A 15,463-nucleotide genomic window follows, 5' to 3' on the forward strand; every position below is an offset into this window, starting at 1 on the left:
TACCTTGTGTTAATTATGCTACATTGGGTTGAGTTTGAGTGCTCAAACACTTTTTGATGAAGTTGCATGGATATCTGTTTTGTTGGAAAATGCTAATGATCTGTATCCTTTTTCTACCGTTCTACTGATTGTTGCAGTTTTTTTGTGCTCATCGAAACAGAGTTCTTATATAGCTTCTCTTGTGGAGACCAATGATACAACAATGAATCTGAAAACAATAATAAGAGATTACAAATAGCTAGGGAAGAAAGTTAAAGAATTAGGAGTGCAAGTGGATTTTCATCTATACTTAAAAATGGTGTTGTCAAGAGAACTTTGGTTTCCTAGAGTACCTACATGAAGGGCTCTTGGCAAGGGATGGATTGCACCTCACAAGTACTGGAAAGAATACATTCAGAAAATGTCTGTCTCATCTTATCAAAATGGCTTTAAATTAAATTGAAGGGGGGGGGGGCAATCTTCATGACCTTGAGAACCTAATTCCAAGCAGAAACCACTAGATAACCGATCATATAAGGATATAGTAAGTAAAGAGAAAGAAAAAAAGAATGAGGTAGAGAGCAATAGGAAGAATGGAAAACCAAGTTATAAAGTAGGAGATACAAGAAACATATCCAAGACCCCTAAAGGATTCAAATACCTATACTAGTGTTGGCGAACCTTTTCGGCACCAAGTGCCGAAACGGGAGCGTGCATGCGCATGGGGAGAGTGCCGGAAACCTTAAGAGCAGCTACTCCCTTTCCCTTCCTTAATTTCCTATTTTTTCTTCTCTTCTTTGTATTTTATATAATAAAATAAAATAAAAAATAAAATAAAAAAGAGAAATTTACAAAACCAAGGATGAAAGCCTCCTAGAATGCATATTGGTCAATATAACAGGAAAAAAGAATGACATTGCTATAGGCTTATATTACAAGCCATCCAACCAAGCAGAAGAAATAAATGAACTTTTTGCAAATCAATTAACAAATGTATATAGGAAACATACTACAATACTAATGGAAGACTTTAACTACCGTGATATCAGTTGGGAGACAAACTCTGCAGCAAGTGAGAGATCAAACAGAAACCAACCTAGCTGACAATTTTGTCATCTGAAAGGTAGAGGAGGAGAACTAAAGCAGGGGTGTAAAACTGGCACCTGCAGGCCACACCCACCCCAGCTTCGCAAAAGCAAAAAAGTCACGATACATCACATGACATCATGTGATGCGATTGAGTTTGAGTGATAGAATATAATCCAACCAGTGTCTTAAATTTAAAGTAACTGATTTTAACAAACTCAAGACAGACCCTAGGAAAGGTTCCATGCATTCTAAAGGGAAAACTGAAGAAGCATGGGAAACTCTGAAAAATATGATCATAAAAGCCCAGTCCAGCATGATACCATTGAAAAAGAAAAACAAGAAATCCAAGAAAAAACCCAGCATGGTTGCACAAAGATCTCTCTGATAAATTGAAAGACAAAAAGGACAAATACAAAAAATAGAAAGAGAGACATATAACAAAGGCAAAATATCAACCAATAGCCTGAATTTGCAAAGATGAAGTCAGGAAAGCAAAGTCTCACAATGAACAAAGACTTGCAAAAAAAGTCAAAGATAATAATAAAAAGTTTCTTTCAACATATAAATAACAAGAAAAAGATCAAGGAAACAATCGGTCCACCAAAGAGAAAAGATGGCAAGGAATTAACAGGCAGTAGAGAGAAAGCAGTTTATCTCATTCTTTGCATCAGTCTTCATATACAAAGAAACTATAGCAAAAATGTAACTGTAAAAGAGAGACTAGAAATGAAAATTAAAATAAGTAAGAAAATGGTAACAGAGTGGGGGGGTCCGGGGGGCCGGGGGCTGCAGGGGGGGGTCCGAGGGTTGGGGGCCTGGCGCTTCCGGAGGCAAGGGCCGACAAAAACCTGAAGTATGACTCGAACCCCGAAGAGGAAAAGGGCGGAGGGGAAGGGTTTCGAGGGTTTGAGTGGAGGGGAAGAGAGGTAAAAGAAGCTAAGATGTGGGGGGGTGGAAGACGACAGACTTTAAATAGATTTGGACTTTTCTTTCTTTTGATTGATATCACCCCAGAAGGAGAAAGTGAGAACTCTGCCTTGGTTTGGACTGATTGATAACTTTGGGACTGTTTTATCTTTTTTATTTTCTTTTGAATATTCTGGTTGTTGTAAGAAGAAAGAAGGAGAAAAGAAAAGAAAAGATTTATAATGGCTCTTTCTGTTGAGGAACTAAGAAATGGTGGAAGAAGCTTTCTTTTCTTAGAAATGGCGCTTACTAATTATCAACAAAAATTACAACAGATGAAGACAGCAGAGGAACAAGAAAGAAAGGAAGGAGCCATCTTTAATGAATCTCAGAATTTGATCCAGAAAAAGGAAGAGAGAAAGAAAAGAAAAGAAGAGAAAAGAAGAAAACTAAAGGATTTAAGGACTTAAGATCTAAAAAAAACATTTAAGAAAGGGAAAAATAAAGTGCAAAACCAATATGATGATTGTAAACAAAGGGGAAAAGAAATACGACAGAGAAGGGAAGCCGGTAAGGCAGAGGCTAGAAGAAGGGGGGTAGAAAGGTTTGTTGGGAAAAGAAAGAAAGGGAAAAGGTGGAGAAAAGCTACAACGTTTGAAATTAAATGGAAAAAGGAATTTTTATGGATAATGGATAAAGTATAATTTTTTTTTAAAAAAAAGATTTTGCAAGGTACATGAGATGGTAGTATTGCAATGGTTTAAGAGTTGATAAGAGATTAAAATGTTAAAATGTTTAAAAATGATTGGTTTTAAAACTTAATAATAGGAGAGGTTTAGAATATTGTTTTAATTAAAGAGTTTAATAAAATTATGGTATTGATGTTATTATAAAATTTTTATTATAGTATTTCTTTTTAATATTTGGATTTATTCTCTAATTATGCACTTAATTGTGTTGGATGTATTAGTTAGATAGAATGTACCAAGCAAAATCTGATTGGGTATTAGATATTATTTTAAAGATTAATTTGATTAACTTAGGGGAGATAGAAAGGCATCATACTCTGATTAATGATTTCAGGAGAAACTGATTTTCTTTTTTTCATAAGGGATGAGACAAAGGGATGATAAAAATGGACAAAAGATACAAATATAATGATTTAAACTAAGATGATTAATTAAGGTAGAATTAAGAAGTGTGAAATATGTGGAGAAGTTAATATAGAAGGCTTAGAATGGTAAATAAAATAAGTAATGATATGTAAGATGAGCATGAATATAATTGAAGTCCATGAAGAGAGAGACACCTGGGTCCAAGTTACTTTCCAAAAGATATTTTTTTATGTTTTGTGTGTTGTGTGTATATGTCTTTTTGGGGGAGAATTGGTAAAACTTGTAGAAATATAGAATGAGAATAATGGTAACTAAGTCAGAAAGAAACAGATGAAATAATAATAATGATATTGAATAAGAGTAAAGAGAAGTAAAGAGAAATTGAATAAGAGGTTTTGGTATATTATATGGAAATGGTTTAAAACAGAATCATAATTTATCTGACTTGTTAAATTTACAAGGGAAAAAGGTTTAAACATGTAATGAATAATGATAATTTGTGTGTTTTAAAAATTAATAAAACTTGTTTAAAAAAAAAAGAAAAGAAAATGGTAACAGAATACCTATCTGATTTTGAAGAATATAAATCGCTGGGACCTGGTGGATCACATCCTATAGTTCTGAAGGAACTGACAGATGTCATCTCAGAATCTTTGTACCACATCTTTCAAAAATCCTGGAGCACCGGTGAATTACTGGTGCTATATTAGAAAATATTGTGGTTTCCATCTTCAAAAAAGGAGAAAAAAAAAACCCAGACCCATTGTCAATGTCTGAGAGAAGTGCCATTCAAAGTTGCCACAATGTGCCATTTTGGAGTGGCCACACATGCACAGGGGAAGGGGGATGCATTGGGCCACAGATGGGTGTCAGGTAATGGGACTCACACTGGGAGGAGTCAGGAAGGCAAGCCAGCTGCAGTTGGTTCAGAAGCCATCCAGGCCTGATGAGTACTTGAGTACTTGCTGGAGCCAGCCAGGGAGCAACCAGGTTGCAGCAAGAATACCTGCTAGAGCCAGCCAGGAGCAACCAGGAACAGGAGGGCGGGGCGTGCTGAATCTGTATAGCCAGCTGGCTAAGCAGAAGCCAGTAATGCTAGCTAGAAATCCTTTTACCTGCATTGTTCACCACGTGCCAAGCTGAGACTCCAGTAGAGACCTGTTCTGCTCACAGTGTAGCCTCTTCTTTTGCTGGCTTGGTTTGGAACTGTGACACCCAGGAAGCTGCAGACCAATCTACTACATCTACATGGTGGGAAGTAAGGAGTGGGGTACCACAAGGTTCCGTCTTAGACCAAGTACTCTTCAATATTTTATAAATGACTTAGATGAGAGAATAAAAGGGTAATTCATCAAATTTGCAGATGACATTAAACTAGCAGGAATAGAAGACAAGCCCAGAAGACAAGCTCAGGATCCAGAAAGATCTTGACAGACTTGAACAATGGACCCTATCCAATGAGACTGAATGTGGAGAAAAGCCAGGTTTACACTTAGGCAGGAAAAACCAAAGATACACATACACATTAGGCAAAACCTGAGTCAAAAACAGTAACTGTGAGAGGGACCTTGGAGTGCTAGTTGATGATCACTTAAATATGAGCTAGCAGTGTGCGGCAGCAGCCAAAAATGCTAATACAAACCTTGATTGTATAAACAGAAGCATAGAATCAAAATCACATGTATTAGTATCGCATTATGAAACCTTAGTCAGACCACACAATGCTGAGAGTTTGGAAAAAGTGCAGAGAAGAATAACTAAGATGATTAAAGGCCTGGAGACTAAAACACATGAAGAACAGTTGCAGGAACTAGGTATGGCTAGTCTAGAGCACAGGTGTCAAACTCGTGGCATCACATTGCTGTCACGTGATGTTTCGAGACATTTTTCCTTTTGCAGAGCTGGGGTGAGTGTGGCCTACGTGTGACGTATCCGGCCTGCAGGCCAACAGTTTGACACCCCTGGTGTCAATTATTGGAACAATGGATGGAAACTAATCAAGGAGAGAAGCAATCTGGAATTAAGGAGAAACTTCCTAACAGTGAGAGCAATTAACCGGTGGAACAACTTGCCTTTAGAAGGTGCTTTATTACTGGAGATTTTTAAGAAGAGACTGGACAGTCACTTGTTTTAAAAGGTATAGTCTCTTGCTTGAGGAGGGGGTTGGACTAGAAGACCTCTAAGGTCCCTTCTACCTCAGATTGATTGAGGCAAGGTTATTATTTGATAGTGAAATACTTAATAGGTGTACATGACTTTTCAGTACACTTGTGTTTGCAGTTTGACATTATAGTCTCTGATGATCACGATATCCAGGAAGGGTAGTGAATTGTTGTTTTATTCTTCCCTGGTGAATTGGTTTCCTTTGAAGATGTTGATGGATTTCTGTGTATTTTTTTTCTGGTCCTTTTCTATTAGTATGATGTCATCTACATATCTGATCCATATTTTGGGTTGTATTTATGGAATTACTACTGATTCCAGATGTTGCATTACAACCTCTACTATGAGTCTTGAAAGTGATGATCCCATAGGCATACATTAAATTTGTTGATAAGATTGTCAGTTGAATTGAAAGTATATGATTAGACAGAGATTGATAACATTCATGATCCTGGGTATTTCAATCTTTGTGTATTTCGTTAAGTCAGGTGTGCTGTGGAGTAATGTCAGAGATTCTTGACTAATTCCAGGTCTATGGACCTGAAAACTGCTATCATGTGATATCGAATGAGGCTATGATTTTGACCTCAACTATTGCCATGTCTTTGATTCTTTTAAGGTATTGTATGCTTCCCCTTGTAAGGTGCCCGGGTATTTTTGTTAGTTCTTTTGTGATCTTGTAGGTGGGGATCTCTGGTAGTGCTGGGGGATGTGGTAATATAATCTATTGATCATTTTATCATTTTCTGTAAGGCCTTTGAATAACTAGCAATAAGTCTAGGGATATAGGCATTCTTGGTGGGGTAGGAGTACCTTTGCTCATGAGTGTCTCATCCTGTTTGATTCTGCAAGTTTAGAAGGAACAGGAAAATAGGTGAAAGTTCAAGATACACAGTTGTGCTTTCTCATGGGACTTTCCAAACTTTCCCATGAGACTTTCCGTGGCTGTATGATCTCATCCTAGTAAGGTAACATCTGGGACTTTCCAAGATTGTGTGTTCTCATGCTGGTGAAGTAATCTCCTGTTGAGGTCATTGTTTTCTGAATATGCATACTGTATTTTTGCTTGTGTTTTTTCTCAATAAATACTGCTACCTGAGTTCGCTCAGGGCTGGCATTTTCTCAGACATTTCCCTGTGTCTCATTTCGAATGTCAGTCCACCATAAATGGTGACCCCGACGTGATAGCTTGGAAGGCTATACGCTTCCCGCATCCTATACTCATCGTCATGACGCCGACTGGGCCCTCATCTTCTTCGCTGACGAAGATAGATTCTTTTCGTGAGTATGGGGGAGATCTCTCAAGGCTCAGAAAGAGCACATCAGGGAATTGAGAGGGATCATTGGGAATAGTTTTGGATTTGGAATTGGCAGTAGGGGTTGTGCTGTAGGAAAGAAAGAAATTGAGGACTTACTACAGTATGTTTGGAAAAATATTAAGTCATATCCGGAGGGAGGTAGTATTAAAGTAGAGTCCTGGAAAAAGATAGGAAATTTTTGCACGAGGAACCTCGTGCCCCTTCTTCAATTTTGTTAACCTGGAGGGTGATTATGGATGCGTTAGCTACTTATGAACAACCGCTCCTAGCACCCCCGAAGAAGGTTTGCCACTTTACCATGCGGTACGTTGTTGCCGCCGACGGCACCTCCAGATAAATCTGGGGACTGTCCGGCGCTAGAAATACTTTGTCAGAGGATAAGAGTTTACCTTTAAGGGTTCAGGTGGATGCAGTTACTGCAGCTATTCAAGAAGCAAAGAATAGAGGGGAATTATCAGGAGATGATTTGGTGGAGTTTGGAGTAGAAGTTCAACTTAATCCAGTAGAAATTAGTCATGGACGCTGCGTTGAATCCGCAGCGGGAGTGGAAGCCTTTACCTCTTAGGGTTTTGAGGGAAGTTAAGCAAGCAGCAAAAGAATATGGTGTTAGATCGCCATATACTCAGGCATTGTTAGAAGCAGTTGGTTATGGAAATAAAATGATTCCGGCTGACTGGAAAGCTCTGTTGAATATGATTTTAACTCCAGCTCAATATTTGGTGTTAGATCAGAAATGGAGACAGCTGGCAGTCCAGAGGGGAACAGCAAATGTTACCCCAGATCAGCTTTATGGAGCTGGTAATTTTACAACAGTGGAACAACAGAGAGATGGTATGCCTGAGGAAGGGTTGCTCTTCTCCCACAATTAATTTTTCAAGCCATAGGGGCTCTCCCTGACGGCGAAGGTGGTGAGAAGACCTTTACTAACATCAAACAAGGGAACAATGAACCCTATGAAAATTTCATTAGCAGACTGAAATTGGTTATTGAAAGACAAATTGATAATCAATTCGCCCAGAAAGAGTTGCTTTTAAAGTTAGCAGTAGAACAAGCTAACACAGATTGCAGAAAGATCTTAAATCCACTTGTAGCAAGTGGAGAGCGAGAAATCATGGATTTGATTAATGCATGTAGGAAGGTTGGGAGTCAGTCTTTTAACATGGAAACTTTAGCTCTGGCTTTACAAGCAGGACATGCTCAAAAGGGGAATTGTTTCAATTGTGGGAAGCCTGGACATTTTAAAGCGCAATGTCGGGCTCCTGGAGGAGGTCAAAGTCAGCAAAATAAGAGATCAATGGGACAGGGTGTTCGTCCTAAATGTAAGAAAGGATACCATTGGGCATATCAGATGCTCCTACAGTTTTTACTGATGGAGGGAAAGTTTTTGGTGCTTGTGTTTGGAAAGATAAATCTGAATTTGGCATACAAAAGTGACTTCAGAGCAGAAGTCTGCCCAGCAGGCAGAACTTGCTGCTGTAGTTTTGGCTTTTCAAAATTTTCACAATCAGGATTTTAATTTAATAGTGGATTCATTGTATGTGTATAATTTGTTACCCTTTGTAGCAGGTTCTTATTTGTCTCCTGGAATATCACCTGATATTTTAAGATTGCTTTTGCTGTTACAAGGATGTTTCGAGCAGCGTGAATGTGTGTTTTGTTGCTCACATGCCACGCCAAGACCATGTTAACTAAAATTAAATAAAAAGGAGGGAAGCTCCTGGGGCTTCCGCGATTCAAGATCAATTAAATCTAGCTTTATATACTTTAAATTTTTTAAATTTGTCTGGTAACCCCTCAGCGCCGCCAGCAGGCATTTTTCTTCTCCTTCTACAGATGCGGTGAGACCTCGGGTGTTGGTGCGGTTTCTTCCGGATCCAGCATGGGTTCCTGCTGAGCTGATAACGTGGGGACGTGGTTATGCAGCAGTTGAACATCTTGGTCAAATTCGTGGGTTCCTGGTCGGTGTGTTCGACCGGATCATTCACAGGCACCCGTGAAGGAAGTTTCGAGGAGCAAGATGGTGTACCTGTGGTTCCTGATTCTCTTGATGCCGATGGCTCGGACGCGCGCTGTGAAGACTGGGAAAAGATGACTGCTTACCTGAGATTACCAACTTGTATGCAGCAGGTTTCTTTGGGGAACCGGACTAAATTAATCTGCAAACAGCGGTATCCTTTGGTTTTTCCAGCATATTGGTCCTGGCATAAGGATCAAGACATTCTTTACTCGGGACCTGATAAGGATATTATATCTTCAGCCTGTGCAACAACTCTGATCCTGTTTAATGTTTCTGTTTCAGACTATGGACAATATCAGTGTCAATTGGAGTTGCCTAAATTACATTATACAGACTCTCTTTCCATTCGCCTTATGCCTCCACGAACTTCGATACGGAGGCAAAGAGATGTTATTATCTCAAAAACTAGAGATCTTGGTGATAATTTATGGAAAGAAAATTCCTATATCAAAGATATCCGGATTGCCAAGGGTTTTAATGTTACTAATTGTTGGCTTTGCATGCATGTGCCAGGAACTGGGGAGGGTGGTGTATTGTTGCATGCTATTCCTTTGGATGAGTCTAAAAGTCAGAATTTGAGCACATATAACAATTTTATTTATTGGAATCCTGATCCGACAAAGAAAAATCAGACTTTGTACATGGCTAAGGTGACCTTTACCACGACAGCTTCAGTTTGTTACTATCGCCTCCAGTTGCAAACTCTATTGATTTAGGTAATAGTACCCTTTGTAAAACGGTAGTGCTTATGGAAGGAGGCTGTATGGAGTGTGCTGCTATTACTAAAGGGGAAGAGGCAAGGAACATTTCTGTTCCAGGCTGTGTCAATAATTCAAGAACATCCAGTTCGTTGTCTAAGGCTCTGTCCATCGCCGATGACTGCTGTGTTAATAGAACAACTACTAAAATGAAGGGGATTACACACGGGCATATGTTCTTTGTAATTGGATGTGGTTGATGTGGAAGTGGGAAAGTCAGGCTGCGGCCAATACAAATCTGAGAAATGTGGTCTATTTTCCCCTTCCTGATGGTCTATGGCTGCTGTGTGGAGACACGGCTTATCAGCAATGGCCAAAAATTGGACAGGGGTTTGTACAGTGGGTATGGTAGTTCCTGTTATCTATAAGCTGGATTCACTTCCTTCAGATACTCGGATCCGAAATCGCCGGGAATTGGATTCAGGTCTAACCATGGGAGGTAATCTATGGACACAAATTTCCCGAGGTCTTATCCCGCCTTTGGGAATTGCTATGAATTATAGGGATATTCATATTTTAAATAATTTTACTGTTGCTATGTTTAATGATACTATAAAGAATATTAAGATGATTAATGTAGAAATGTCTGAAATTGTAAAGTTACTTTGCAAAATCGATATGCTTTAGATATTATGTTAGCTGCCCAAGGAGGAGTTTGTGCTTTAATTCATTCGCATTGCTGTGTTTTTATACATAATTATGAGCCAAACATTACAAAGACTGTTCAGGACATGGAAGATCGTATTGCTCAGCATCAATCTGGAGCCGATGGGTTTAATGCATCATTCTGGGACAGTCTGTGGTCCTGGCTTCCTGATGGATCATGGTTTCACCCTTATTGCAAGGGGTTGTTATTATTATTGCTATATGTATCTTATTATGTTGTTTTATTCAATGTATTCCTAATCTATTACAAATGTGTACTTCAGTCTTCCGGCGTGTGGGATCAGGTCATGAGGGAACTGTGTACTATGCCACTAAAACACCCCTATCTTTGAATAAATAAAAAAGGAGGGAATGTGGTAATATAATCTATTGATCATTTTATCATTTTCTGTAAGGCCTTTGAATAACTAGCAATAAGTCTAGGGATATAGGCATTCTTGGTGGGGTAGGAGTACCTTTGCTCATGAGTGTCTCATCCTGTTTGATTCTGCAAGTTTAGAAGGAACAGGAAAATAGGTGAAAGTTCAAGATACACAGTTGTGCTTTCTCATGGGACTTTCCAAACTTTCCCATGAGACTTTCCGTGGCTGTATGATCTCATCCTAGTAAGGTAACATCTGGGACTTTCCAAGATTGTGTGTTCTCATGCTGGTGAAGTAATCTCCTGTTGAGGTCATTGTTTTCTGAATATGCATACTGTATTTTTGCTTGTGTTTTTCTCAATAAATACTGCTACCTGAGTTCGCTCAGGGCTGGCATTTTCTCAGACATTTCCTGTGTCTCATTTCGAATGTCAGTCCACCATAGGGGAGAGGTATGACAGGTTTGTGTATTTTGGGGCATCCATAGAAGCATGAGAGACAGGTCCATTGCTTCTCATTTGCCACTGTTCCTCGTTGGTAATTTGGCTTTCTCAGTAAGTCACTGAGAGTTCTCTTGATCTGATTGTCTATTGGGAGAGTTCTCTTGATCCGATTGTTTGTCTTCTAATAATTCATTTTTTGTCTATATTGTGATCTGATCTAAATAATTGGTTTGGCCTTGTGTGCTGGTGGGAAGATGATAGTCTGGTCCTTTTTTAGGCTTTTGGGGGCTGCTCTGTCCTCTGCTGTAAGTTGACTTTGTTCTCATTTTCTTCTGGTCTGTGGTATGATGGATTGCCTGATGGATCTCTTATGGGTAGTCTAGCAGTTTCAAATGCTAGAGGCTGCAAAGAATTCCAATTGATTGACATAATCAGTGTTACACTTGAGGCCTTTCTGTAGAATATTGTGTTCTGCCATGGATAGTGGATGACTGGATATGTTGACTACACATTTGGGCTCTGGTGTCTCTTTGATTTGGAGGTTTAGTTTGAAGAGGGTTTTTTGAAGTTTCCCCCCGCCCCATTTTTTGGCATCTCTCTAGGAAATACTCATAATGGTGGTGTCCAGATTAAGGTAAGGTGTGCTTCTGTGATCATGAGTTGTATCATTTTTTTGCCTATTTTCTTTGGCTTTCCATCCAACTGTGATGGAATATTTGTAGTTCATGATTGAAATGAGAGGTCCTTTCATTACCTAGACTAGGCAACATCATCAGCACTAATGATGTCACCTAACTTGGGTAATGAAACATTTGCAAGAAGATAACCAAGCTTAGAGAGCACCAAGAACCCCTCATATTTCTCTCAATCACACTTAAAGTAGAATATTCATTTGGTATCTTTTTCATTCATTTATATAATTTTATACCATCTCAATCAGATTTAGGTGGTTAACAATAAAACCTTAAAATTGAAAATCCATAAAAGAAATTAAACATTATCAAAACAATATAATGAAAAATGGCCACTCAGTCTAATATCCGCTTAAGGCATGTTTTTGGGGGCTTTTCAAAATACCAAGGGGACAAACTTATCCCTGGGGACTGTGCATTCTATAATATTGGGTGAATTACAGTCAAGAACTGCCTTCTGGTCAGTTTCTTTCACCTTTCATAATAGGACCTTGAGCAAACCTTTTGTCATAATTTCATTTAACACAGTGAACCAACTTTTACTGTCTTTGTTAGAAAAAGTACATAAAATTCCTAAGATAATCAGTCTCTTAAAGGAATGAGTTAGATGTTCTAATTAATAAGATGACAAAAAGATGTGACTGAAGGGCTCTCCTATACATGTTGATTGAAACAACTAGTGTCTGCTATATACAACACACAATTGCCTCAATCAAAAGAGAATTATCTGAACCTGTCAATGCTCGTAAAGCTGGAAAGTGCCATTGCAATGACTCTTTCTTCTACTGATCTATATTCGTCAGATAATATACAAATGAAGAAAATGTAACACCATCATTTTCCTTCTCAGGACTGGTTGACCAAGGAAAAGCACCCCAAGAATTATGTCTGAAAGAGGTTGCTATCTTCCTCTAGAATGAAGCAGCCTTCTGACCATTTGTCTGACTCCCTCAATTATGTATTGTTCTTTCATGATACAGTTTGTGGAAGTCCTTTTATCACCTTTATTGACTCTACTTTCTGGAAAGAAATCTTTCTGTTCTCTTTCACATGAGCCAGCCAATTTCCTGGATGTGAGTTTGGTGTAAATTAGTCTGATTTGCTTTGAACCAATACAGCAATACTACAAATAATTCTAAGCACATGGTTGCTTCACCTCTGATTTGGGGCTGTAGGAAGGGCCCACCATGGGGGATGGATATGTAACATTTGGAAACTACCTATCTTGAGCTTTTCTACAGATTACAGGTAGTCCTCAATTTACAACCAGTTGTTTAGTGACCATTCGAGTTGGTTTTTTTTTTACTTATGACTACTGCAGCATCCTCATGGCCATGTGATCAAAATTTGGATGCTTGGCAACTGGCATGTATTTATTATGGCTGCAATGTCCCAGTGTCATGTGATCACCTTTTACGACCTTTTGGGAAACCAGATTAACTTAACAATTGCATTACTAAATAACCACAGTGATTCACTTAACAACTGTGGCATGAAAGGTTGTAAAGTAGGCCAAAACTCACTTAACAACTGTCTTGCTTAGCAATGGAAATTTGGACTCAATTGTGGTTTTAAATCAAGGATTACCTATACACGTTCAGCTCAATGCATCCATGCTTGCCTTATCAGAGAAAGGCAGAAAAAGTTAGGATCCTCTTATGTTCTAGAAAATGGAAGGAAAGCTCTATTTTCTGTCTATTTGTATTCTTTCCTACCATCACCTTCTTAAATGAGCCTTTAGACCAGGGGTGTCAAACTCACATTGTCACGACGGTGTCACGTGTCATATGGCGTGGGCATGGCCAGCATGTGACGCATCCAGCCCAAGGGGTGGGAGTTTGACAATCCTGCTGATTGGTTATTGGACTACATGGAATGGCATGAGTAGGAAATCAACTTAATGTCTAATGATTATGAATATTAAACTTTTATTTGGCAAAGATTGAGCAAATGGGGAGGGAATGGAGCCTTACAAACAATAATTGTTGATGCACTCCAAATGGTTTTCAAGCTTGCTACCAAAGTGCAAGTGAAAACAGTGGTTTCTGCATACATGTGGTATGACGTTTTTGTAATTTTCTACTCATGAAATAGGAATAATACTATATCTAATTTAAACCATATACTAAATTATTTATATAACAGGATCTGATGAGGGATCTTTAAGATAAAATACTTTCTTCTCACAATGGTGATATTAAAAAGGGATAAGGAAGGGAAATAGCAGAATTTTTTTTTTTAAGGAAACAAGTAAAGCAATAAAAGAAGCACGTTCTGGGGAATGCTTCTTTCAAGATTACCAGAGTGGGAGAGAAAAAGAAACTGGATTACAATTATGTAGGAAGATGGAAGAGAGTTACTACCTTTTGGTTTAGCTAAAATATGTTCTGTGCAGATACCAATATGAAATGTAACCCATAGAAACCATGAAAATAATTATTTTTACTAGGCTGCAATGAAAGGAAATTGTTAACAAATAAAGAAGCAAAACTTGGATCAAGTAGTTAAATAATGGAAAGAGGTGAACAGAAAACTAAATATCTAAGGATCTTTATCAAAAGTAGGAAAGGCAGAGCTAAAGAAAATGTGACTTTCAACTAAGCCAGTTCTGTTTTCTGAAATTTAGCTATATGATAGATGAATAAAAATGAACACACAAAAGCAGAGGAAAATATTATTGAACAACACACTTACCATGTTTCTCATCTCCTTCAAGCTCTACTGTTGCCTCCTAAATTAGATAAACAGAAAGGTTTCTGAATTGCAGAAAGGTTATTATTGTGATCAACAGATTGCAGTGTTTTAATACTTGATACTTCAGAAGGAGTAATACTTGGAACTCTCTCTCTTTCTCTTATTCTAAGAACATAATAAACATCATCATATTCTAACAAGATTTGAAGGAATTATTCATGTTTTAGGCTCCTAAAAGGTATCCAAATTATTACAGTTTCAATGAGTTCATTCAACAGGTAAAATCCAAAATTATGTAATTGGAGAAAATAATTTTCCCTATCGTCATTGTAAACCTTTTATAGTAGATTTTAAGAATGTGTAGGAAATTGCTTCAACTTCTGTTCCAAAAGTAACAATTTCTTTCATATGTGCATATACTGATTATGCATATTCTTTTCATTTTTTCATACATAATTTTCTGTGATATTTATATACCAACAAGTACACCAATACAAACAAAATAGCAGAAACTAAGGAAATAATAATGCTTATATAATTTGGTAATAAATTAAGTCAATAACAATACCCAAATACACAATTATTGATTAATAAAACAAATTTTTTGGAAGTGGTAGGCTTTAGCAAGGATATCAGGTAGTGAGGATATTAGGCATTCTGTACAGCAAGAATGGAGGAAGCTTTGTATGTAGCTGTCCCTCATATCACTGTGGAGAGCAGCATGCAGGAAAAAAATCTTCCAAGATGATTGTAACAATTGGCATCTTAACATACACTGTGTGCACGATTATTAGGCAACTTGTATTTTTGAGGATTAATTCTATTATTAAACAAATACAGTGCTAGTCGATCAATCCAAAATGTTACTAAACCCCAAATCTGAATATTTAAGGAAGTAAAAGAAAGGTTTTGGCTTTCTTAAGGGAATATGTATGTGTGCACAATTATTGGGCAACTATAAGATTATGTGAAGTGTTAATACCACTTTATAATACCTTGGTAAGGCCACACTTGGAAAACTGCATCCAGTTTTGGTCGCCAGGATGTAAAAAAGATGTGGAGACTCTAGAAAGAGTGCAGAGAAGAGCAACAAAGATGATTAGGGGACTGGAGGCCAAAACATATGAAGAACGGTTGCTGGAACTGAGTATGTCTAGTTTGAGGAAAAGAAGGACCAGGGATGACATGATAGCAGTGTTCCAATATCTCAGGAGTTGCCACAAAAGAAGAGGGAGTCAAGCTATTCTCCAAGGCACCTGA

General features: G+C 38.1%; 1 protein-coding gene across 1 annotated transcript in view; it reads right to left on the bottom strand.

Moving 5' to 3' along the window:
• Positions 1-15,463, bottom strand: part of IFT54 (intraflagellar transport 54) — a 61,768-nt gene that overhangs the window by 12,574 nt on the left and 33,731 nt on the right. The window contains exon 12 of the mRNA XM_087949348.1: positions 14,204-14,240. Coding sequence (XP_087805474.1) covers positions 14,204-14,240 — 37 coding nt within the window. The remainder of the gene's footprint in view (positions 1-14,203; positions 14,241-15,463) is intronic.

Source organism: Notechis scutatus, chromosome 1, assembly GCF_049901735.1.
Source record: "Notechis scutatus isolate UNSWTSFEM ecotype Mainland chromosome 1, rNotScu1.2, whole genome shotgun sequence".
NCBI classification, from domain to species: Eukaryota; Metazoa; Chordata; class Lepidosauria; order Squamata; family Elapidae; genus Notechis; species Notechis scutatus.